This window comes from Corvus moneduloides, chromosome 8, assembly GCF_009650955.1.
Source record: "Corvus moneduloides isolate bCorMon1 chromosome 8, bCorMon1.pri, whole genome shotgun sequence".
NCBI classification, from domain to species: Eukaryota; Metazoa; Chordata; class Aves; order Passeriformes; family Corvidae; genus Corvus; species Corvus moneduloides.
In genome coordinates this window covers 27,125,685-27,151,790 of record NC_045483.1, presented here as the reverse complement: position 1 = coordinate 27,151,790, position 26,106 = coordinate 27,125,685, and the positions used below count along the sequence as shown (strand labels likewise).

General features: G+C 44.0%; 2 protein-coding genes across 10 annotated transcripts in view; both read left to right on the top strand.

Moving 5' to 3' along the window:
- Positions 1-8,965, top strand: part of GPRIN2 (G protein regulated inducer of neurite outgrowth 2) — a 46,114-nt gene extending 37,149 nt beyond the window's left edge. For 2 of the 3 annotated variants that reach the window (XM_032115862.1, XM_032115863.1), the window contains one exon: positions 963-5,219. In XM_032115862.1, coding sequence (XP_031971753.1) covers positions 979-2,769 — 1,791 coding nt within the window. In that variant the 5' untranslated portion in view covers positions 963-978 and the 3' untranslated portion in view covers positions 2,770-5,219. Of the gene's footprint in view, positions 1-962; positions 7,485-8,121 lie in introns of those variants that run through there. The other variant, XR_004241492.1, reaches the window with a different exon arrangement.
- A 4,045-nt stretch (positions 8,966-13,010) lies between these two features.
- On the top strand, positions 13,011-25,279 carry NCOA4 (nuclear receptor coactivator 4). 7 transcript variants are annotated; one of them, XM_032116306.1, is made up of 10 exons: positions 13,011-13,057; positions 18,541-18,694; positions 19,164-19,304; positions 19,425-19,513; positions 19,974-20,082; positions 20,675-20,746; positions 21,149-21,292; positions 21,514-22,524; positions 22,841-22,930; positions 23,493-25,279. In XM_032116306.1, exons 2-10 carry the CDS (start codon positions 18,554-18,556, stop codon positions 23,496-23,498), a joined length of 1,803 nt encoding a protein of 600 aa, XP_031972197.1. In that variant the 5' UTR covers positions 13,011-13,057; positions 18,541-18,553; the 3' UTR covers positions 23,499-25,279. The 7 variants fall into 7 exon arrangements, with proteins under 7 accessions (XP_031972197.1, XP_031972192.1, XP_031972194.1 ...); XM_032116301.1 differs by having other exon boundaries at positions 21,146-21,292; XM_032116303.1 differs by lacking the exon at positions 13,011-13,057 and adding an exon at positions 13,118-13,203 and having other exon boundaries at positions 21,146-21,292.
- The last annotated feature ends 827 nt before the right edge of the window (positions 25,280-26,106 follow it).

Genomic DNA, 26,106 nt, shown 5'->3' with positions numbered 1-26,106 from the left:
AAGCTGAGTGGCCCAAGAGCACAGAGCCAAGAGCCCCTTAACAGAGGCAGTGCTGAAGTGCAAACTCTCCTTACAGAGAGAGGGGAATTTCACCTCCAGCCTTTCAGTGGATCCCTCTTTGCACCACCTCCTGTTGTGCCAGTGGTGAGCACAACCTGGAGTGCTGCCCAGCATTATTTGTTTGGGAACACTGTCAGCGACCTCACACTGGCCTGGCAGAGGTAATTTCCTTGGGTTTCATGTCATCTCTGCCACAGGGGGTCAAAACAGCTTTGTTCATACCTACTGTACACTTGTGTGGGCTCTGAGAAAACAGTGGACTAAACTGGTGATCTTCTTGTAACATGAAATATCAAGAAGCTTATTAGGAAGGGTATGGGGAAAAGGGAGAACTTGTTCAGTTGTTGAGGTTTTAAGGTTGAAAAGCTCCAGCAGCAACTGGATAACTTCTGAAATAACAATGTCTAAATGAAATGGCTAAAAACTAAAAATTGTTTTTGTTTTGACAATACAGTTAATATCATTGGCTTAATGACCACTGTGGTGAAAAGCTATCTAGTATGAAAATACCTCTGTCTTTGCTTAAGTTACATAACATCTCTGGATGTCCCAAAAATGGCTCCAGTGAATTTGGGGAGATGATACTTGTTAATGTTGAGACAGTTATTGTCAAAAGGTAGGAACCAAGGAGGATTTTTTCCTTTTGTGTTTTGTGAATTGGAAAAAAACCCCAGAACTACAATAAATCTTGTCTCTAATTTAAGGAAAAACTCTTTGGGGAAAGTGAAAATGCAAACTGACTGGTCTGAGTACACCTAGACTAGAGTACTGTGCTTTTTAAAAAGTACTTGTGAACTGTGAAAAGCAAGAAGCCCAAGCAGAAGGTCAGTAGAGATTATAGTTTCTAGTACATTTATTTCCTACTTAAATTGCTTCTTTTTCTTTTCTACCATTTCCTGCAGATCTCTCTTTTTTGCCATGTCAGCTGACAGCTACCAGCTCCACACCCATTCCTACCAGGACCCGCTAAGTTCTACTTGTCACAGTCTCTTGAATGTCAACAGTCACCCCCTATCCAAGAGCTCCTCAAATCTGGCCTGTATTGGGCACTCGAGGAGTTTAGAGGAAAGGCAAAACAAACAGGAGCTGAAGAAAAGCCATAGTAGCACCATCTGCCATATCCTGGAAAACAGGAGTGATGCAAGGAGTGTGCAGAGTCCTGGTTGGTCCTTCTCACAGCCTGGGATGATGGGACTTGGATCAGAGGTCCAAACCGTAAATGACCAGTCAGCCAATGACCATTCAGAGAGCAGAACTAAGAATACAAACCATGTTCTTGTCACTGAACAGTCCTCAGCATCCCGAGGAGTGGGGGACACTAAGATGTGTGTAAAAAGCAGCACTGTTCAGAATGTTTCTTCAGCCTGCTTTGTTCACCAGCAGAGCATGTGTAAAATGGAAGAATCAGGAACTGCCCTTCAGAGAAGCCACTCAGACCTAACCTGCAGCTGCAAAGAGCAGACTTACGTCACTCACATAGAAACCAGTGCTACTCACTCCAGCCTAAGCTCTTCTGGTTGCAGGCATGGTCCACCAGTGGCTAGGATGTCTTTCCAAACACAGAGATATGGATCAGAAACAAATGAAAATACATCTCACTACCAAAACCTTGTGACTCATCTTCCAGTTCTTCCTAGAGACCAACAAGTACCCACAAATACCTTTGACAGTGGCAGTATTCCACGTAACACTACTGTTTACACAGATCCTGGAACATTTCACGCTGCTGTTCTAGGACCCCACATGCCTGGAAATGGTTTCCCAAACAGGACAATGTTCAGTCAAGCCCCTGGGATTATTCATGGTGGTCTGACTTATGGTAATATTCCAAACTCTGCATACTCTCCCATGGTGATGACAGTTCACAACAACTCTGTGGGGCCCTGCAGTCTCAGGCAGGACACCCTGAAGGCAGATGCCACCATCCCAGCCTACTGCCACTCCTTGCCCATCCCATCCATACAGCTCGTCCCACGGTTGGTGTGCTCCATTAGTGAGACAGGAAAAGAGCAGGCAGAACCTGGCTACTTTCATTCCTTTTCTGCTTCAGACATTCTGACATATCCTAAGCTGGTGTCTTCAGTAAGTGAATCAGGCCTGGATGCCAAGAAAATCCTGAAGTGCTGTAATGTTCCTGGAGAACAACTGCAACATGCTCAGCAGGAGAGAGCTCCTCCAGAAGCCAAGGCTGCCTGTGTTGCCCTGAGCAGCCAGCAAGGTGCAGACATGGTAGTGACAACTAAGGATATGTGGACTATGACTTCCATGAATGACATAACCAAAGGCCTGAAACCAGCTCTTGAGCGTAGAGATGCCGAGGTACAAACTCTTCCAACCATGGAATGCAAATCAGTGGCAACAAGCCCAGCGGCTGCAGCAGAAGGTCACTCACATGTGTTCCCAGAGGTGAACCTGGAGCAAGACTTGGAGGCCCCCAAATCTCCAGTTCGTGAAGTGAGATGGGATGATGAAGGAATGACGTGGGAAGTGTATGGGGCATCTGTGGATCCAGAAGTCCTCGGGGTAGCCATTCAAAAACATCTTGAGTTTCAAATAGAACAATTCCAGACAGACCCTGCTGCGGCAGCTGAGAAAAGTAATGCGAAGCCACGCCCTGAAAAACCTGGGAAAAAAAGGCATTTCAGAACAATGATGCATTCCCTGAGATATCCAAGCTGTTGTGCTCGCTCCAGTACTTCAGTGGAATGAGCACAGCTGTAGGGTGTAGGATAGTTGTGCTGCTTTTAAATTGTACATTAATGCTGACTCTTAAGTGTTAACGCAGTATGTATGGACAGCCCGTACCAGAATGAATGGAAAAAGTTCAGTGATCATCAAAGATACACTAAAGCAAGGAAAAATCCATGGCTGGACCATATAACAGAGAACATAAGATTATACTTAAATAATGCTATCCAAATGCTCTTGACTGTATTTAATGTAGCACTGTTTTCCTCTATGTTAGTTTTAAACTGTATTGTAAGGAATGAAACTTCTTTTTTAATGATGCATCTTTTTGAAGTAATGATGACTTTTTTCTGTATTTTAATAATTTAAGGTTAGAAAACAAAGTTGGAAAAGTATACTTTAATCAAAGTTCTTAGCTTTCAATCATATTCCCTTAAATTGTTTTGGCAGCTGTTTTTCTGTTAATTTATAATAATCCTGACTATAAACCCACTTTAACTGTAGACAAAAAAACCAAACTAGTGTAATGTTCTATGACAAAGAATTGTAACTTTTTTCTACATAACTGTGAAGTAATTTCAGTGTTGCTAGTCTGAACTCTTCCCTTAGCAAGCTCATGTACAGTTGGAGGATGCTTCATCAACTTTCCAGTTAGTTTGTAGTTATGATGAATTACACTCTAAATATCCAGAACTTACGTTTACCAAGTGATTGACACAAGTGTACAGTGTTACCAAAGATGACTAATGTAATGTGAATTACTTACTGAATGCTTGTTTAGAGACCTGAAACAGAAGCTGTTCAGAGTAGTCTGTGGCACCACCATATCCCACAACTCAAGAGCAGTTTTGGTTTGCTTGTATTAAAAGTAATTTCCAGTGAGTTCTTTCTATGTGCATCTATCCTAAACAGTATTATTTGGCTGTTGCATAAGCCACAGGGGACAGTTTGCACGTAACCTTTGCCTGTCTTGTGTTCCCTCTCTGGTGTGACGTCAAGCATCTGCTGAAAATGAGACCTTGTGTCTTCCCCAAAGTACAGTCCTAAGGTTATTCTGAGTGCCTTGGTAATTTGGGCAGCTTAAAGATTTACTTTCTTCTAAAAACAACTTTGCAAACAAGTGTTCAGTGAGAAACCTGTTATGATTGTGTAATGCAGCCATAGTGCAGGGCCTGTTTGAAGTGAAAGGTTTGTCAAGGAAGCTGAGAATACTATTTCCAGTGTCATATGTGCCTTGGTCAATGTCTAAGATTCTTTAGGAAACGAGATGTGCAATGTTATTTTTCATGAGGAGAGAAGAGAAACATTCATTTGTGTCTCAAAGGAAAATTTGCAGTGTCTGAGAACTTACTGCTGTGGAATTACCCACTCGTACTTCAAATGTGTGTGTTGTGGTTTGTTGGTTTGGTTTGGTTTTTGTTCCAGTTAGTTAGCAGGCTGTCTACAAAATGTTCACTTGACATTTGTGTATGCACCAGAGGCCCTGGTGATCAGGACAGCTTTAAAATTTCATCTAGAAAATCGTTAAATGTAGGACCTGCTAGCTGGAGTGTCCTGTGATGCATTAATTTAATAATGTAGAATGGTTCAAGATCAAATTTTCACTCCTGGGCAAAGTGGGATTTAACAGAGCTGGCTCCTGTGAAACTCACCTTGAGTTCAGGAGGCTTCCTTTAGACCCTGGGACTTTGGCCACAATGAAGTCTGAGCTCAAAATGAGTTTTATACATACCAAGTGTGAAACCACTGGGATATAATGCCTTACTCAGGATGCCTCTACAGCTGTGAGCATCTAAGTTCTGATAATGATTCTGGATGTTAAAATACCTTTTACTGAAGCTTTAATAGGAGAAAGGAAGTAATGAGTAACTAAATAAAATTACTCTGCTCTTATTTAGAGTTTAGCTAAGCAGTTCCTATATTGGCTTTTTTAATGGTCCAGAATATTGTACATTGATTTTTTTCCTTTCTTCAAACATTACACTTTGAGAATTTTAAGCACTATAGGGGTCTAAAGCCTTGTGTTGTCAGTTAGCTTGTCCTTGAGTGTGCAGGAGAATTAAAGATTTGAAGAGTCAAACTAAAGCTTTAAAACAGTGGCGTACCTTCCTCCCATGACCATTGTAATCCATATTTTTAAACTATTTGACATGTGGAATAATCTGTATTCTCCTTCCCACCCCTGCCATTCCAAGCACTTCTCCAAAATAAAGCCCCCAGCTCTAGGAAGGTGATATCATGGGACCAGTATCAAACTGGTCAGAAAGAGAGTTTGCAAAAGGGACTGGAATAATACAGCGAAGTCCCTAGAATGCTTTGGCTATAAAACCTGGAACAACTCTTGTATTTCATACAGTTCTGGTGTAAATTACTTGGTTTATGCATTGGTATGACTTGCTACTACACTAGTCCTAAACATTGATTATCATTCCTGGATGAGAAAAATAAATTACAAGTAAAGGGAAAGGATACCAATGATTTGCGAGTCCAGAAAAACAGATGCTCACTCATTATGGGCATTCTGAATCTTCTGGTTATTAATCAGGGTTGCTGTTACTTACAAAAAATTGTGTTTATGTTTGAGGACTTCCTAAACTTTTGGAAAGGTTTAAAGTACAAGAATATAATGGAAATCTGAGAAAAAAACCCAACAGCAAACACTCATCTTAATATTAGCTACAGAGATAAAACAAGTTGTTCCACTTGTACGATTGGAGCCTTAAAAACAGGGTTATTTGGATTCACTTTGCATTTGGGTTCAATTTAAGAAAACATTTAAATGCAGCCATTTTGTACATTAAGTATTCTCTGTTCAAGTGTTACTCTTGTAAATGTGAGTACTCTGACTCTGTTTTGTAATATTTTCTAACTTAGGAAAATCCAAGTCCATTATAGTCTACTCTTAAGTATAAATAAAGTAGCAGGAAAACTCACACTAGATTTATAACTGAACATAGATGTTTGCCAAGCTAGGGTGAAACCAGGGTGTATTATTTTCTCAAGCCCATTTGAAAACCAGTTTGCATTGCATCATGCTGCCTCTGCTCTCCACCCTGAATGCTCAGGTACCAGTTCCAGGTGAGCAGATTGGGGCTGCCTTTCCCAGGAATCCTCAGGGAGGGATGCACTGACACACTGGGTACTTAACTCTTTTGCCTCAGTGTGCCTTCTTTGCCTTGGAGAACAGCCCCGGTTAATGCAGTATTTTGGATATGTTATGTTGTCCCTAGACACTAACTAATGTCTCTAGAAGGAACTCACTGTACATTGTACATTGATACTTAATGGCTGAGAATGATAATGGGCTGAGATGCTTAGCTCAGTGGCTCAGCACAGATTGAAGGCAATTGATACTAATATCAGTATTCTGTTGAAATAGTCCTGAAAAGGTGTTAGAATAATTCATTTCATTCTGAATTAGTATTTACTGTTACCATTCCTAAAGGAGAGGCCAAAACCTGTCAGACATTTGACACTGACTATTATCATTGCAGTTTCAATTTGAGATAATCTTTGCCTGCGGGGTTAAATACTGAAATAGAGGGTATTATCTCAATGCTTTAAATAAAAACCTTCCGTAGATAAATCAGTTCTTTAAAAAGAGCCAAAACAACAGTTGCTTAGTCATTGTCATATCAGTTACTTTTAAAATAATTTTATTTATTTGTTTGGTCCTCACCTGAACATATTTTGCTTTAGGAAACCCTGCTCCAGAGAAAGCCTATCTTCCTTCCAGATGTAGCTTAAGAAAGTTTGTGTTGTACAGCTGAGCCAAAAGGCCCCACAGACAACACTTTTGCACAGTCCTTTGAGACAGGGGTGAGTGAGAAGAGGGAAAGGTAGTCAGCTGTTCTGTACCAAAATGTAACCAAGATGTTCCAGGGAAAAAGAGCATCTCCTCTGTACAGACAGAGCAATGTGTTTCTTCCTGATCACTTCTCTGCTTATAGCCAGTAAGAATAATGACAGACTGGACTAATTGCATTATTGGATAGACATTTAGTCTTTTAAATCCAAAGCAGTAACGACCTGTCTGGAGATGTGCTGAGGTAAGAGGCCTTCTAGAAGGATGTTACTCACTATTAAAGATTGAATAAGGAAAACAGTGTAGCTTTGCTCTAGGAAAAGTAATGTGTAGTGAGGTTGGGTTAAAGCAGAAGCTCAGAGTGGAGGTGAGATCGAGGGACCCTAGCTCCACAGAGGAAACAGGGCTAGATGTCCTCCAGACACTGCTACTGTCCCCTATCTCAGGAGCTTTTCCAACTGTGAAATTGGAATGTTAATACTTCATTGCCATCTGTTCCTTTCAGACATGTTGAGGTGATTAATTTGTCTTCTTAAGCCCCTTGAAAATGAAAGCAGTTTATTAGTGCTAAGTAATACTGTTAACTGGCAAGAGAGAAAGAGGCAGTATGTGGGTTTATGAGTTGGAAATAAATAATTCTAATCAACTCTCACTGTACTAGTTAAATAACTTAGTGGAACTTGCTGCATCAGTCACTTGTGTCTTTCCCTTTCAGGGGACTTTAGGGGTCTAGGATTAATTTCTAAATTTTATTTCTTTTCCCTCCATTCAGAACTATGGATCTGAAATGAAGAATATAATGTGCCTATTCAGCTTCCTTCCAAAGCCTTGTTATTTACACAGGCCACAAGATCCAGCTGCCCTTGGCAGAACAGAGGAATCTAATGCCTGTGAGCCTGTGTGCAGACCCCTGGGCTGCTTGTGTCTGCAGGTACTGCCTGTCCACAAGTACTGTGTGTCTTGCAAGCCCTTCATGCCTGCTGAGGGAGGGAGCTGTGGTACTTTCTGATGATGCTATAGTCTGGGTCATCCCACTCCCCTGCCCCTCTCCAGGGCAATTCTACAGAGCCATGTGGTTTTCAAGGGAAAGAGATCGGTAAGCTTTGTGGGTGACATGTGGATTAGTGAGAATTTTGTTCCTTTTCTTGCTCAGAAGACAACTTGCAGACAGAAGTTACACCCAGTTTAAAAATGGTTGTGCTCCCTTTTCACCTCTGCCAGCTCCAATGAGCATGTCCATTTTCTGTGGGGTAGCACCCCTGCCACTGGAAAAACCAGCGTCGTGCAATTGTTTCTTTCCCCTGGAGCTCTTTCACCAGACTTGGCACACAGTTACTTGCAGCTTTTACTGCATCAGTGAAGGGAATGGTGCATATCTTTTGCCATGGTTGCTTGGCTTCCGTCTTTCTCGAGCTGTAGAAGTGCTGAGCCTTGAGCTGACAGCCATCACATGTACCAGGGCCAATGTGTTCAGATAGCAGAGTACTAAGCTGTAGCTTGTAAGTCTTTGGAAGCATTAATCCTTTCTAATGTGTGACCTAAACAGATGTCATCTGTCTTATTATCAGGCTTTCAGTGCTGTGCCACTCAGATGGCATGTGAAGGAAGCTTAGAAAACAAAGGGGAGAGACACAAGCAAGGAAACGATTCTGCAGACTTCCATCCCCTTCCAGCCACCTCCTGCTCGCCCACAGGGACTACAGACAACTCCAGTAACAATGGTGTCACGGGTGTGATGAAGGGGAGATGTTGTCTCCCGAGGTGTTAAAGGTAGTGGCACATAAGGAATGTGGGTCAGGCGCTCCGGTGCACTCCTGCTGGCCAGGATTATATCTCTGAGCTCCACCTGGCGCTCATCGCCGGCGGACGGCTCCGCAGGACAGACCCGCTCTTCCTCTCTGCCTTCTTCTGGTCCCTGCTCACCTCCTACAGTTTTTACTGTAAAGCAGAGATGGGGTCACAGCTTGGGGTGCAGTGACCCCTGCCCGAACACCCTTCTGTTTGTGTTTTCCAGCACACATCTGCTGACGGGCAGCTTTTTGTGGTGCAGGAAACACACAGAACTATGCAGGCCTGGGTGCCAGCGCCTGACCTGTGCTGTACTGCCCTTAAAGCGACAGCATTTCTGGTCCTTCCCTTGACACAGACACAACACCCTCAGTGATGACACATGCATAAAAAGTAAGCCTTTTGCCTCCTCTGATGGCTTTTTGCAAGCTTGTAGGTAATTTGTTTACACTGCCTCTGATGCTGGTTGTAGTGCAAACTGGTGCACTCCAGATTGGGACTGGGTAGAAATTCCTGTGTGCAGGTAATTTGAATGCTGTCTTGTGTTCACATTGTCTGGAAAATCCCACAAATGCCATTGCCTCAGAGAATCCAATTTTAGAAAAGCTTCTACATCGATTTAAATTCATGGTGTGATGTTATAATTTGTTATGTTGTAATTTCTTCCTTGTCCACATAGTGATCTGTGTTTTCTACATTTCATGCTTTTTTTCAGCATCAACCTCACTCTAACAGCAGAATGAAGGGTTAATTTAATGTTGTGCTGCCATAGGTGCTTTCTTAAAAAGGATCTTGGGAAAAGATGAGACACACGTTTCTGAGAAAGCAGAAGAGATCTGTTTCGATTGTGTGATGCCTGTTGTTCAACAACCTGCTTTCCCACTCAAATGACAGCAAACCCTAGAGCTGTAACGCAGCCCTTCTGTTCCAAGTCTGCACTATGAGTCCTTTCCTGTTCCAATTTTGACTGGAATATGTGTGTGTATATATATTGGGGGGAGCTGTAAAATGTCTAGTGACCAAAATCACACTGCTGTTTTACTATAGGCTCAATCTATGTTTGTGATAGAACAAGTTTTCTGAAGCAGGTTGAAGCTTCATGAAAACAATTTTAGTCTAGTTAAAATTGTTTCTACACTGTTTACATGCCTCCCTCCCTCTAGTGTGAGTCCTTTGGTGCTGTGCCTGTTATTTCTTGCATTGATAGGTTTGGGCCATAACAAGTAAGAGATTTGTTCACATCTGTGGTGAGACCCTAATTCACAAATGCAACCCATTGGTTCCAGAAGTTCTGCCTTTGGTTAGGCTGGCTGGAGAAGCTACAGAAGACCTTCCTGAGAACCTCTTTAAATGAAAGATGAGTGTGGAGGTAGGTGTAGTCTGTACTTTTGTTCGATGTGAAGTAGGATAGATGAATAGACAGCAATTTAAAAGTTTGCAGAAATTAGAAACCTCTAAACTAGAGAAAGGAAAAAGGCTGTGTGTGGTGTGCAGGAAAAGGCTATTAAAACATCTGTTTACAGTCTATATATGAAACTGTTTGTGTGGGAGCTCAAGAACATTTCGTTTCTCTCTGGCACCGAGGTAGCTCGACACAGAAAGCAAAGATTTAAGGGGAGTAAACACAGCGCAGAGAGCTTTGAAAGTGCCTGCAGGGCACTGAAGCCTTTGGACTTCAGCTTCAGCACAAGCGGCGGCTGCTCCGCTCGGTTCCTTGGGCGGGCTGGGGGCTGAGGTCGCCCTGGGGCCACAGGCGGGACGGGCCCTGCGGGGAGGCTGGGGATGGATCTGGTGCACAGCTGTGGGACCGAGTGCCAGGTCACGGCCTGCCTGGAAGGGGACCAAGGACAGACGTCAGAGAGGATACGTGGAAGGGAGGGTCATGCACCCCGGCTGGCAGGGACAAAGGGAAAACAGTCCTTTTCCAGCGGCAGACCTTGAGGAAACTGGAGATTCCCGCGGGAGCTGCGTGAGGTTCCCTGACGCCTACAATGACCACTCCTCTAGAGTTTCATACTCCGCTTGGGACTGCTGCTGTTTGTGACAGGAGCAGCCGGCAGCTTGTTGGTCTGCCTCGGCTGTGCCGGGCTTGCTGCCCCCCTTATTCCCCCTTTACGCGGCAGGGATGGACTGCTTAATAACTGCGTGGTAGCATTGCAGAACAGGGAAATCACATTCTGGGGCATTTAACAGGGAAGTTAACACCGCTGATGCTCTTCAACTACATTATTACAGTTGTTGAAAGAGGAACGGTCTGAACAGAAAACAGAAGCATTCTTTAAACCCCATAAAATTTGCTCTAAAATAATTGCATCAGAGAATATTTGTCAAGTTCTTTGTGGTTTGAGTGTGCACAGTAGTAGAGTTTTGCAGGCCCATACCTAAGAAATGCAGAAAAAGCCTCCAGTTCTCCACCGAAGCTCATGTTTCCAAGGGATGGGAAGGGACGAATCTCTCTCTGGTCTTCATTTTCACACTGCAGATGAGCAAGGAAGAATGTCTTTGAGTGTGACCAGGGAGTCATTATGCACTTTTGCCAAATCAAGGAAGGATTAGTTTATGCTGCAGAACTATATGTGGGATTCCCATTCAGCAAGAAATAGCACTGAATCATGGGTATAGGCGTGCATTACATGGTGTCACACTTCTTAAGGGAAAAGCTGCAGGCTTTTATCCTCATTAACTATTTCTGATGTGTATGTAGATCCCTTTTATGTATCCAAAATGCTTTTCTTCATACTCTTATTGGAGGCTTATTGTGAACACTGATACACAGTTTTATCTAGTGCTGAGGAACTGCCCACTATATGTCTCCATCTTTGCTGCTGTTTTAACACGAGCAGATGATCTTGTTTATTTTCCCATGAAACTGCATCTCTACCCAACCTTTTGCCTCTATTTTAGTAGACCACCAATTTGCCTTTTGCTTAAGCCGATGTAATTTTAAATTTCTTTTTCTGATCTGCTATGTAGGTTTGTGTAAAAAGGCACATCTGGCATGGCAAAGGGTATGGCTGAGGGAGGAGCAGTGTGTACTGCCATGAGGAATGGGAGGAAAGAGACCATTAAAATATGTATGTGGTTCCTTACCCTTGATATTCCTTTAGGGATAAGATGGAAGATGTATCCAAAGAGCAAATCCTCTTGGAAAGGCATGACCTTAACCACAATGAATCCACACAGAAAGTGTACTGTGCAGAGCAATTCTACCAACAAAAAACCACTCAAACCATCTGGACTATGACAGTGCCTTGGTCAAGCCCTAGGAAGACATGACAGAAACCTGCCATTGTCCACTCTGCCTGCTTGCCCAGAAGAGGCAGCTTTCTTTTCTTGGGAGAGTCCTGCTGGGCAACTGCATGGGCGGACACAACAACACTGCTGGTTTTCCAAGGTCAGGCAGGGTTGGTATTATTTTTCCTTTTAAATCCAAATATGCAGAGAAGGATTATATAATACACCCTGTGTCTCCTACATATTTATACAAGGAAGCCAAGTACCTGAAATGCTGGTTCCTAGGGTAACAGCACATCTGGGATTAGGTGGCTGACTTTCTCTTATGTCAGCACTGAATAGCAAGGTCCTGTTCAAAAGAACGGCTCCTTGGTCTGTGCCCAGAGGAGGAAATGTGTAGGAAATTGTGACTCAGCTACCGCATGTACTCAGCTACTTATATTTCCATTTGAAGTCCTTTCTGCTTGAAGCCCCAATACATTCTCTGCTAATCTTTAAGTGCTGTGCACACACCTACAAAAGGCAGCATTTCACACATATGCTGGCCGGGTGGTCATGGAAAGGCCGAATCTCACTGAATCACAGAATATCCTGTATTGGAGAGGACTCACAAGAATCATCGAGTCCCGCTCCTGAACAGCCACCCCAGGATCGAACCCACAACCCCGGCGCCATCGGCTCCGCGCTCTGACCAGCTGAGCTGATCTCCTCGCCCCTCACCAGCTGAGCTGATCTCCTCACCCCTGACCAGCTGAGCTGATCTCCTCGCCCCTCACCAGCTGAGCTGATCTCCTCGCCCCTGACCAGCTGAGCTGATCTCCTCGCCCCTGACCAGCTGAGCTGATCTCCTCACCCCTGACCAGCTGAGCTGATCTCCTCGCCCCTGACCAGCTGAGCTGATCTCCTCGCCCCTCACCAGCTGAGCTGATCTCCTCACCCCTGACCAGCTGAGCTGATCTCCTCGCCCCTCACCAGCTGAGCTGATCTCCTCGCCCCTCACCAGCTGAGCTGATCTCCTCGCCCCTCACCAGCTAACGCGCGTGGGCAGCGAGGAGTAACTGGATTCTTTTCCCAGCTGGAAAGCGGGATGGCAGTACTGGGAGGTGTTCTGCCGGGCTTCACACTTGTGGAAAGGAAAACCCCAAACCTGTACTGTGTAAAGCCAAACCAAGCCACGTACACTGGGAGATTTCCGGTGGACACGCGGAAGCCCCAAACCGGTGGCTCGGCCCATGATACACGTTCTGTGCTCCGGGGATTTGCCGTGCCGGGTCGGCCGTGATTCCCGGATTTTGGCTGCCGCGTGGAGCAGCAGCAGCAGCAGCACAGCCCCCGCCGCTCCCTCAGCGCCGCCGCAGCCCCTCCGCCGCGCCGGCAGGGGGCGCGCGGGGCGGCGGTCTCGCGAGAGCGCGCGGGACTGGCGCGGGCCGGCGGGCAGGCGGGCGGACGGCGCGGGGCTGAGGGAGCGGCGCGCGGACGGCGGTGAGGGAGCGGCGGGGCCGGCGGGGCCGGGGAGGCGCCCGGGGGGGATCCGAGAGCAATCCCGTAAAGCTGCCCGTAAGGCACCCCGTAAGGCACCCCGTGCCGCGCAGCGGGAAGTGCCCAGGCACCCGGCCTGGATCGAGCAGGTCGGTCGGGAAATGGACGCTCCGCGGCGCTGGGCTCACACGGGACACGGAGACGGGGTTTTGTACTGATCTCGCTCTCTTCGCGTCCCGGAGAGGTTGTGTCGCGAGCGCTCCTAAAGCCACGTCTCTGATTGCAAAGGCAAAGTCTTTTGTTAGCAGCTGCGCTTCTCGGACGTTATATAAGCAGTAAATGTCTGGGTTAGGAATGGTCGGGGTTTTGCCGCATCGTGGTTGTTGAAAGTTTGTCCGACCTGTGTTGTTCGGTGCCGGTAAGTGGTGTGAGCCAGAGCTTCCAGGGGTTTGCTAAGCAGTTTGACAGCTTTAAACTCCGTGTTTATGGCTGGGACTAAAGAGAAAAGCTGTCAGAGGAACAAGGTTGCCTTCCCTTGAGACTTTGGGTAAGGTATGCAGTCACGGGAGCGGAAGAAAGCTGGCAGCCATGTAAAAACCACTGTTCATCACGGTGTAAGTGCATAACATTGGATAGATGGATGTGCAGAGAGCATGGCAGTGCTGTCTTTGGGGCCATATGCTTCACGCAGGGCTAGGGATTTGTTACTTGTTTTCCAAAGGGTTTTCAGTGCAAAAGTGTGGAAGATAATTGTGTTGTAATGTGTAATCTGTATTAAGATAAGTGTGTGTCTTTCCCACTCTGGGGTATTGTCACTCTGGTACTGTCAGTAGTAATAGCATAGAGATTTCAGGCCTTCATATTCAGATACTTTGTGATTTCACTTATATGCCTGTTGTGCATAAAACATACATTTATGATAGATGGAATGAAATGGTGATCAGACTTGTTCACAGCTGCATTAGTGACTTGTGACTGTTCAGAGCCCAGGTCTTGTGAGAGTGTCTCAATACAAGTACTTTGTGCACTGGCTGGGCTATTTTGGGGCTAAAATAGGCAGAAAAGGTAGTCACACATGTTCAGATCTGTGCCACAGACCATATACTGTGCAGACAGGTGAAAACTACCCGAATTTTAGAAAATGTATTTACCTGAAACTTTTGTTACTATTCCTTAAGGTGTTTATTTCACTTTGTCTCTTACTTGGAACTGTTCAAGGTTATTTTTTTTCCTTCACACAGCTTGTAACTTAAAAAATAGGGTGTTATATATTTGTTTTGGAGTAAAATAATCCCCTCATCTGGAGCTGCGTACAGATACTGGCACATTACACAGATACTGAACTGTACAAAGTGCTTGTTATGCTTGGATGTAAATGGGAAGTTCCAGGATTCAGCTCGTGTACTTAGAGTAGTTCACTCCCTGACCACAGCTCCCACGTACCTAATTTGGGAGAGCTTCTTAAGAAGAACTACTGTTTTTTAGTGGGGTAAGATGGAAATCCATGGGGATTTCAGTTCAAACAGGCCAGCTGGTTTAAAGCCACATAAAGACAGGTCAGAGAGGCCTTTGGAGCAGCCTTGTCCTGCCAAATGGAAGAAGTCATTCCACATTTATAAATAGAGCCTGTTCGATGGGAGGCTTCGTTCCCTTTAGAAGCCTTTCCCCAACAAAGGCTCTGCACAGCCATGCTTTTGAGGTGACCCATTTGAAATGGAAAACAATGCTCTTCCCAAGGGCAGCAGGGATGATTGTGCTGAGAGTGAAAGCTGGTAAAACCAGTTTCCTGCTGGCCTGTTTGCAGACTGTGCAGAAGAGGCAGGGTTGTCTCCTCCTCTTCTGCTCCCCAGCCACCAGATACTTAATTAAAAGCTGAAAATTATTTTTCTCCAGTAGTTTCTGATCTATGGAAATTAACACCTCAGGGGTGGAGTGTAGGCAGTCAGGAGGTTGCACAGAGCACCAGGAGAAGTAATACTGTGAGCAGGAGTTGTGGGTGCAGGGTCTTGGGGTGACAGCTCTCCAGCAAGTCAGAAGTCTTCCTGTAAAAACTGGTAGTTGTTTTCCTAGGAACAATAATACCATCTTCCTGCATCATTCAGGCAGTTCTTTTGGTTTAATGGCTATAACATTTTTACTGATTACATGCAGGTAAGGACACCTACATTGCCCATCCCTGGGAGTGTTCAAGGCCAGGCTGGATGGGGTGCTGAGCAGCCTGGTCTAGTGAGAGGTGTCCCTGGCTATGGCAGAGGGAGTGGAACGAGATGATTTCAAGGTCCTTTCCAACCGAGGCCATTCTATGTGCTTTCCTCAGCTGTGTGTGTGAAATTATGGAAGCAAGAGTCGATGTAACAAGAGTTGTGTATGTGTGTGCATGTCATTTTGGTCCTTCCAGGAGCTAACTTGCATCCGAGAGGCTCAGGATTTCCGAGTGTCAGGATTTCCGGCACGTTGCAGGCTCAGTGCTGGATGGGGAGCCTCACTGCTGGGCTGTGCATGGCCAGGGACGGAAGGTTGAGCTCGGCGGCTGGGTCGGCTCGCAGCTCTAGCTCTTGCTGCTGCGTCCGCGCTGGATGCCTTGGCGCTCGGGTCTGCTTTGTTGTTGCATTAAGGAGGCACATTGCCGCGCTTCTGAAGTTGCAAGAAATAGCGGTTTTGTTGCAAAACCTTGAGGTTTCGCGGTTTGAAGTGCTGGTGGGATGCTCGGAGGCACTTGGTGTTTTGCAGAGCGGATGCGGCTCGGCTCGGTCCCCGCCCGGCACGGGGGTCGCGGCCGGCCCCGGGCCCGCCCCGGCGCTGCCGACGTGCGCGCTCGGCCGGGCGCGGTGGCCGGGGAGGGGCGCGGGCTGGGCCACCGCGATAAGGCGAGCCAGGGCTTGGAGCGGAATTTGCAGGGTTGGGTGCGTTCTGGAAAGCATTCCGGAGGCCGTGCCTCAGCGGAGCGGGAGTCTGGGAATGGAAGCCTTGTTATAAACAGGACATTGTGGGATTGCTTCCTGAGCGCGGAAAGTAAGTGCGAGCTTATCTGGTGGGGGGTGTGCATCCCGTGACGCACATAGCGGGGACTGGGGGGACCCCCGTGTGCTTGGAAACAGTTTGGTGGCACGGAAATGGCCAGAACAAGTGAGTGTGTGTTGCTGGCTGTGTGTCTTCTTGCAGAAGTAATTGTATTTTGTTAACTGTTGAGGCGAAGTGTGTGAACGCGGGTGTTTCAGAGCATGTGACCTGAAAACATCTTAAATTCCCAGTGCTATTTGGGAGAAACTGGGAAACAAGGAAATAGGTGCTTGCCCTCACTTAGTTTTGTTAGAGGTTTGTGGAAATTGAAAAGAAAGGTGGATTGGCTCTCATGCTCAACATGGGAGTTTTACTGGCTAATTTTCGACGAAGCCTAAGAAGAGCCATTTTAACAGCAGTTGGCTGGCTGGAGGAATTCATTCAGCATTCATTCTCCCTACACATTCCGGAGAGAGTCTCTTGCTATCATCGAAAAACAGGAAAAGCAACAAACGATAGTTTCAGAGATCATTAGAGAAGCGTGTGCAAGCTTCTTTAATTTGATTGTGCCATTATGGTGTTGCTAATGAAGAGTATGATAAAGTAGGTTAACATAATTTTCACAAGAGTTTTAAGTACATTGTCTATTATGTGAGCAAATATGATAGTTACATTTAGCCTTTCAGACTTTGACTTACGTGAGAATATAATAAATGAATTAATAATCAATATGATTTTTAAAATTTACTTTTGAGTTTACGATAGTTTTTAAGGTGTCTGATATCCTTGTTTTCTTGGCTGGGTGTATTGCTGTAATCTACCTGTTAGATTACATCTGAGGACTAGGGCTCCCGCCTACACTGTTGGCTCCTACCTCCTGTAGGTTGAACATGAGAGTTGAAAAGCAAGATAAAGTCTAAGGAGTGTTGTGAGGAGAAAGGTTAGCTTACCTTTTTTGAACGTGACTAGCATGGTGAAGATGATGAAACCTTACAGAAGTGAACCTGCGAATGAGTTAGGGTGTGCAAATACTGGGACAAAACTGGCATTCATAGCACAGCATGGAGAATTATGTATTTTGGACTTCTGCACCCTGTCTGATTTGGTGCAAAATAACATAAGCTTAAAAATTCCATTTGAGTTCTCTTCTCTTGTATTTGTGCTCTGCAGTTCCTAGAAGATGAGATGTTATGGTGAGGATGGGATTGAGTTGTGTTCAGGGTCTTGGGGTGGCTTCTGTGTCTAGTCCATGTCTCATGTCTGGAGGCACTGGAGAGACAGGAAGCCCATGGTGTTGAGGGAACTAAGGGAGGTGCAGCCTCTGCTCCTGCCCCACAGTGACCATTGCTTTTTCTGTCACCTTGCTCTTGCAAGCCACGCTTAGCCCTCTCCTGTCTGAAACACATTTTAATATCTGTCTGGTGGATCTTGGCTGTAGAAGGATTTTTGGGTTGCAGTTTATATGATCATGAGGCCTGGAAATTGCCGACTAAATAGCTGGTTGGGAACACAAGCTTATGGTTGTCTTGTATTCAAAACTACTTTCACTTCTGTCTAGAGTCGTGGTAAAATCTGTGACATTTTAGCTTGGCACATGTGTACGCTTTAAATCTGCTGGGAATTTCCATAGCTGTCATTGCTGAGGACTTGTTTTAAGTAGAAGGAATACTATGAATGTTTAGTGCTTCAGGAATCCCATGAAACTGACAGGAGAATTCAAACTCTTCGGTAACAAAATAACCCACTGTTGAGGAAAAGTGCTGATCCTTCCCATTTTTACTAAAAATCTATACTATCTTTTCCCCCTTACTTGCAGAATCCTTACCAGTATAACTTCTGTAGAAATTTTGTATTTGAGCCCCTTTTACTTGAGACTATGCCGAAGCTGACTAAGCTACCACAGCTGTGACCAGGACAAAATAATGGGTAGCTGTTAAAAGTTGTGGCCTTTGCAGCTTAGTAAAGAGTGATCTTTGTAGCAACACATGGGCTTTCAGTTGGTGAAACTGTATTGGAATTTTCTCATTTATGGGAGCCAGCTCATTTGCCTGCAGAGGAAAAAAGGGTGACTGAAATATTTCCTGCCCCCGGCTGGGCCATTCTCCCGCAGCTCCAGCATTGCTGCTGAACCTTCCCTTAACCAGCCCCTCAGCTCTGGAGTTTGCTGGCTAGGCATAAAAGCAGGAGGAAGGTGGCTGGCAGGGGAGGATTGCCTAAACTCCTGCGGCTGAAGCTGTTGTCAAATATCTGTTGGTTTTCCTGTGATTGTGCAAATTCTGTGGGCTGAGGTGTTTGAGAGATGGCTGTTGCTCCTGGAGGAGAGCTTTATCTATGTTTAGAAAACTTGCATCTGTGTAGGGTCTTAGGGGTTTTTTTGTTCACCTTTATAGTGAAGTAGAGCAGATGGTTCTTCATATGATGCTGTTCCTCTTCTGTTAAAGAGGAATAGAAACTATTAAGAAATAGTTTTTTCCATTGTGTTTTAGGAACACTTCAAGAATGAGTCCACCACAAGATAGAAATAGAAATTCCTGCAGCAGTGAGACTCTGGCAAAGTGCCTTCAAGCAAAGAAGGACTTGGAAACAGCTATATCTGGAATTGTCAAAGCTGAACAGCAGATTAAAGAAAACTGGCGGGAGGTAATTTAAAATTCTTTATCTTAATTTAAATACTTCTTAAAGATGTTTTAATAACTAACATGACTTCAATGAAAGTTTCTATTATTCCAGAATACTTACTATTATCATGGTGGTCTGAAATTTTCCTAGCGATTCGCAAACACATTGCTGTGTCATTTGGCCATGCTCTTCTTAAAGGTATTCCTGTATTACTAGCTTAGGCATGCAGAATTTCCAAAAGCTGGTGGTTGAAAGATCAGAATAGAGAGAGATTACAAATAACAGTATTCTTTGATACCTCTTTAAAGGTAGCCCTGGAACTGTTACTGATCTGAGTCATGTGGTGCTGTGGGTGACTGGGATGAATTTTTGAGAAATAAATCGCTCTAAAAATACCACTTGCCACTGACAAACAGTAGTTTGTAATCAGTGCAGCACATGCTTGTTCACTCTGCTTGACAGATGTAGAAATGTGCGTGTTCCCTGACAGGTGAAGGCCAAGATCCACAGCCACATCAGCCGGCAGCTGGAATGCCTGCGCAGCCGTGAGGTGTGGCTCTTGGAGCAGGTGGATCTCATCCAGCAGCTCAAAGAGGAGGCCTTGCAGCAGCAGGCACAGCAGCTCTACTGGGTGAGGCTTGGTTGTCGGTTGCTGCACTGGCATTTTCAAGCAAACTTTGTCCTTGCAAGTATTGTCTCACTTTTGATCCTGGAAGCTGAAACAATAATGTGTGTTTTGTCTTCCACGCAGTACTTGGGACAGTTCAATTGCCTTATTCATCAGCTGGAACGCTCCTACAGTAACGAACTGGCAAACCAGATTTCAGTTTGCCTGGAGAGGTAAATAGATTTTATGATGCAAGTTAACACAGTTGGGTTTATTTTAACTTATCAATTGAATCTGATTTTTTATTCTAATAGAACTAATAATAGATCTCACTGTTCCTACATTTTTAATAGTTCCTAGAAATAAGAACTTCAAAAAAGTCTGAGGTAATAAATCAGGACTATAATGAGCAGGAGAGGTACTCACTTATGCAGATTATTTCAAATATTAGTTGTTGATGGCAGCTGAAGTAAGAAGGTGAAACTTGTGTTTTGCTGGCAATTTATTCTATTCTTGGTTTGTAGATAGCCATTTCTTTTTTGTATGCCATATTAAAAGTCTTTTTTGTTACCTAATAACTGCCAAGTAGCTTGAAAGCCTTTTTATGAAATAATGGACTGACTTCCAAAACAGAATGGATGAAGAATATTGTAATTTCTTTTTCTTTCTGTAACTATCACCTTACTCTTTCAGACTGGAAAGTCTTACACTTAAACCTGAAGAGTCTTCCATCTTGAATTTTGAGGCTGACACATCTTACCTTCGCCAAGCTATTACCTCATTTGGTTCCATTAAAACGATGGTAAGCACCAGGACTTCCCTGGGTTGGAATACTTGCCTCAAAGATTTATTTTCAGTAGTGCAATCTATTCCAAGTGCTATTTTTGCTTTTAGTGACAGCTTGAATGGATCCTGTGCACGAGTCATATAATTTTAGCTGTATAATAAATACACAGTGGTTTATTAATTGTTGCATGTAGTTCTCACTTTCCCTCAGTTTAGTTATGTATATGTTATTTTAATGTATTTTGGCAGAGGCTGAGGGAATGACTACTGCATTCTTTCTCTATTCCAGCAAATGAAAATTTGTTACTGTTCTCTTTAGCTAGCAATAGTTAAAGCATTGTAGATGCTTTCTGTTATAGAAGTATTTTGGGATTCTTATGTAAGCAGCATATTTCCTGTATTGTTGGAGACAATTCTGTTAAAGGAAGCAGACTCAAGGTAGTATTTTTATAGTCAATCTTTCTCCATTCTGTTTGTAAATGTTGAGAACATTGTTAGCCATGAAGCACTGAGCAGGTGTAACTGTGCTTTACTTCTGCTTTATTGTAGAATTTGTCCTAGAAACTGGACAAAACGGAGATTTAAATTAACGTTTACTTTTCTTTCAGCAAACCTCAGAGAGAGAGAATGCTTCTCCCTGGTTCCCAGGGCAGAACTGTGCCCTAATGAACTGTGAGCAGGTGAGCTTGACCTGTGTCTGTGAGTGTTTAATTGCATTAGAGGAAAGAGGAGAACTCAAGCATGTTAAGTGAGCTTGAGTAATGGCTTGTGTTTGTTAAGATGCTTGAGTAGCCAGTGGCTGTGGTGAGCAGAGTGATCTGATACTGTAGCTGCTCCAGGAACAGACAGGCAAGAACACAGTGTGAAAGTGTATATGGAGTGTGACTGACAATTTTTTAACTGAATGTTCCTTGATGTTGGAACTATCCAATTCCTATGGGTTTTTTCGTAATTAGAAGGGACTGTGTTTCCTTTTGGTGCAGAAATACTGATGCATGATGCTGAATGCCTGTGTTGATGTTCACCATAGATTGGCTCAGCAATTAGTCTTTCTCCTAACCAAAGACATTCTCTCTCAGCAGCAGACACTGTGTGGGACAGTGAGTGCCTCTCTGGCTGAGTGGTTACTCGGAAGCAGGCCTGTGGGTGTGTGCCAGGCTCCCTATGTTCCCAGCACCAATCTTGAGGAATGGGTTACGCAAAAATGTGTGTCAGAGCCCAGCCAGGTAAACCTTCTGTGCACTAACCTGGTTTTTAACAGGGGAAAACACAGTATCTGATTGCAGGCAGAATGTGGTGGGAATTAAACTTTCTGTAGAACTCTTCATTGTCTCATGTTCAGCTGATGCTTTGGCACTTACTAGCTGAATGCTCCGAGCTCTATGCAAACAATAACTGAACATTGCCTTTCAGTTTTAATAGATGAATTTCAATGTGTCTTTACTAGGATTTGAATTCTTCCAAAGTCTGTTATTTTGAGCAAGCCTGGGGAAATCTAAAGGATTTGGAGAACTGGCTCCTGCACAGTCAGCAATGTGATGTTGCTGGGAAGACAGAGTCCCCTGGTCGCAAGGACTCCACCTCTACTCTCAATTCATCCTTTTCCACTATTGGAAAGGTGGAGGAATTAGAATCCCTTGGACAAGAAGAGATGGACCTTTCTGACTGGCTGCTTACTCCTGACACAGAAAATGGAAGTATTGCTTCAGAGGAGAAATGGAAGAATGAATTTAAACCTTTTAGGGAAGAATGCAATTTGAATGATTGGCTCCTCAAAGCTGAAACATGTACCAGTTGTTGTGGCAGCCAGAGCAAAAGTGTGGAAATTGAGAACCTGGGAAATCTGAAGTGCCTGAATGAGCATCTTGATGGAAAGAAATCGCCCACTACATCTGCTGTAAATGCTTGGCTTCTTCAGCATCCCCAGGCCCCCTTTAAAGTGGAAGATGTGTGCAAAGCTAATGATCTGTGTGCCAGCTTTTCAGAATGTGTGTGTGATGAAAACTGTGGAAAAGAGGCTCTTTGCAAATGGCTTCTGAAGAAAGATGGGAAGGACAAAAACGGAGTTCCAGTCAGCCAGAAAGATGTACCAGACCCTGAGCATGAGAAGACCAAATTTCCTGCCAGTTCCTGGCTTAGCCCCTCAAAGCAGCTCCCAGGGGAACCTGTGAGTGCAGAGAAAGCAGATTATTCAGCAGAGGTCGCAGAACCCTGGAAAGCATTGCTCGAGAGGCCTCTGACAAGCTGGCTGGCCAAGACTGAGCACAAAGCAGAAAGCACAGAAGAAAAGGAGAGTCGGGAAAAAGCAGACAAGAGTTTCAAGAGTCCTTTCCTAGACCTCCTGGCTCCATTCCACCTCCCCTTAAATGTAAACAGTTGGGTGTTGACTTCAAATGACCAACAAAATGCAAACCCACCTCCAGTGGAAGATAAATGGCTTCTGCGCAAGAAAGCACAAGTGAGCGTAAGTTTTTGATACTTTTGTGTCTTATGTGCCAGGTTTATTGCTTTACTGAATTTAATGACTTCCTTTTCTTCCAAAGTCTTAGCTCTTCTGGATAATACTGACTGAAGATTTTCAGGTTTCTCGGCTCTTTTAATGTTTTCACAATTATTAGTTACTTAGCACTAAACAAGTTAATATGTTGTACTAAATGAAGAAAGTATTAATCTCAAAGACTCAAAAATCAGGTTTGGTTTTTTGAACACTTTACAGAAGAGACATGAGAATGTAATTACGTTCAGGTTGGTAATTAAGGTGACTTCTCTTTCAGGACTTTGGCCTTCCTACAGTTTGTGACCTTTTTGCCTGTATGAAACTCAGCGGAGATAACGAAAAATGGCTGTATCGGTCTCCTTTACAGGTAGGATGCAGAATGTATTAGAACAGCTAAGCCTAAACATAACTTGGGGGTACAGAACACAGACACTGGCAGCTAATGGTCATCTTCAGTTCTTTAAATGTGATGTTTAACAGTGTAGTAATTCCCTCCCCATAGACCTGTTTAACAGCTTGGACCATTCTCCTTTGTTATTATTCCTCCTCTCTTGATCACAAGCCAGGGAGGGAATTACTTCTGGTCTTGTGTAAATCTCTCAACTGATGGACACTTGGTAACTTCCATTGCAACTAAGATGTGGAGTCAATGTGTAAATTTCCAGGCAGCTTCTTTCTTATCTCAGTAATGTATTTACAGCTGACATCATGTTTTTCCTTTCTGATGATAATTCTTTGTAGTTGCTTTTGAAATAATGAAAATGGTCCTTAGCAGGAGTACTTCAAACCCTAAAAGGTAGGATACTCAGTTCTAGGAGGAATATTAGTATCACTTTTTTTCCAGGGTATCTTATAGTTGGCTTTTTTTTTCCCCCAAAGTGTTGCTTGCTGTTTATCAAAGTGAATAACCCTATTTTAAATTTGTTTAGATGTGAAGAACTGGAAGTGTTGAAGTCATCCTCTTCCTGCTATCAGTCGCACATCATGCTGAGTGACTGCAGCCAGCTGAGTGCTTGTGTTTTGTGTTAGGCCGTCTGCTTTCTCTTCTAAAATTATAACAAAGATTCCTTATCTAACAGAGTTACGGAGCAAAAGATCCCTTTTTGTTGTCATTGATTCTGAAATGTAAACCCACTGACCATAAGCAATCTGATGCAATAGAGGTGTTAGCAAGTTTGTATCTGTTATTGGGAATACAAGGATCTTTAATGGGTTGTCACTTGAAGTATGTTGAAGCCAGTGCAGGTATAAAGCAGAATCTTCCTGGTGCTGTGGAACATCCACCTTTGACAGTGACTTCAGAAGTGCTGCTGTTCCTTTCAGCTGCTACAACTTTGTCATGCGTTGGGTTCCAGCTTACTTAGGCTGTACCTGGAAGCAATTTGTTTTATGGAGCAGTTGCTCACTGTGGAGGCTTCATTTGCATCTTGTGTTGGTGCAGTTCCCAGCTGAGTATATGTAGTCCAGACTTTGAAAAAGACATGGATTTATGGGACCTAACACTCGACAGGAGACTTACTTTTGTATCAAAACTTTTCTTGTGTATTTTTGAGCCTTTCAGAGAACAGGGTAGGGTGTTAATTTTCATGCATCAGTAGATCAGACCCTACTGTGTCCCCAGCATTTACAAACTATTTGAATGTCACTGAAAAAGCTGTAAAATGAAATGTGTTTCTGTTAGTTCTAGATATTTCATAATGAATTTTTACTGATTAAACCACTGGAAAGCAGGCATCTTAGCCACCTAATATTTAAAGGTAATATTTGGGGAATAAGATACCTTTCAGCAGATTCATGTCATGCTGCTTAATTGGGAAACACTGACGTGGCAACCTGTGGCTCCTACTGATGCAGTTTAAAAGTATTTAATCTGTGGTTTCCATGTGATTATGTATGTGAAAGTGGGGTCCAGTAACTCGGATCTCCCTGAAGCTGTGGATAAAATATGAGCAATACCTCTTCAGATATTTAGCCTTCTGAGCCTGTGGGAAAGAGTGCAAAGATGTTAGATGAAAATGTGGATCATGCCTCTCAGGCTCCTTGGAAAAACTGTGAAGTTCCATTGTTTCTGGTGCAGCTTCTACTCACTTAACAAATTACTCTTAATGACTATGAAAATAGGCCCCCCTTCTCCCCATCCCTGCTGCCTGCCTGGGAATAAAAGTGATTTGAGTTCTTCACAACCCTGTAGAAAATAAATTATTATTAAGATCCGACCTTGGTATCACTCTGCAGTGTGAACACATTCCTGTCTGATTGAGCCTGTGCATTCATTTAAAAGTAAGTTTTCAGTCTGAGAAGGGGAGACTGCACATCTGAAACCAGGCCCTGAAAGGGCTTAACATCAGCAAAACACTTGAGGCTTTTGTACTTTCATAGCCAGGGCTTTCTGCAGGAGGCAGAGAGGTGTTTTAGAAGTTCACTTTCCCCTTCACATGTGTCCTTGTTGCTGCATGGGAAGACTGCACTGTGACTAACTCCAGTAACAGCCTGATCTGATTAGCAGTTGAACTTAATGAAGGTGATTGATGTGCAGCCCACCTCTTCTAATCAATTCCGTATAGTTGTCATTGTGTGCTTCTTTGTCAGTTCATTATGAGCCTTTAAAACTTGGGGGTATGTATTCCTTTACTTACTCAACTGACTTGTTGTCACTAATTGATATTTATGTAAAACATTGATTAGACTTTTCCATTAAAAAGTAATTGCAACCGAAGTGTGTGTTATGTCTCATTTACAAGCTGGTTAACAAAAACTGCCGTGGCAGGTGTCCAGTTTGCCTCTGTCTGGAAGCTGCTGCAGTTGTGCTTCCATCCAGATGGGATTCACGTGCTTTAGTTCATTTCACCACTGCTGGAGCTGCACTGAGCTCCCAAGCAGGGAAACTCTGGTAGCAGGCACACCCTTACACACTTAGTGGGAAATTCCTGTCAGGCACTGCCACACTGCACCTCGCGTATCTCAGTCACTTGTGCTTTGCTCAGCTGTTGGGAGAAATAGAGACTTGGACAAAATGACCCATTTGCTTTTTACCACTCTTGAATACTTCAAGAGGACTAATGGATTTTAGTAGCATGTGGTCCTTTTCTCCCGTGGCTGAAGAACATCTGTGGTCTGGCTGTGCAATTGAAAGTGAGTTCCTCTCTGCCTCCCTGGTGTTTGAGTATCAGCCTCCCTGCATGATTGGTTCCTCCACTGAGGATTTTCCAGTATTTACACTCCACCCTGCATTGTTCATTAAGAGAACATTTACAGCTGGGCCTGGCACCCTTTCAACCGTGATACCTTAAATTTCGTGTGGGGGTGCACACACACACACATTTTTTTAAAGTGGACTGGAAGTTCTTTGTTAGAAGTAGTCACATGCAGAACTCCTGAATGTGTGTCCTGAATGTTTAGCTTTCAAAGACAGGGAAAAAATACTTTTAAATTATCCCAAGACAGGAGGACAGAGTAGCAGGAACAGAGAATGCTATTCATGGGTTCTCAAATGGCTGCACTTTCTTTGAACACGCTGAGATATGTGATCGATGCTCTGTACTG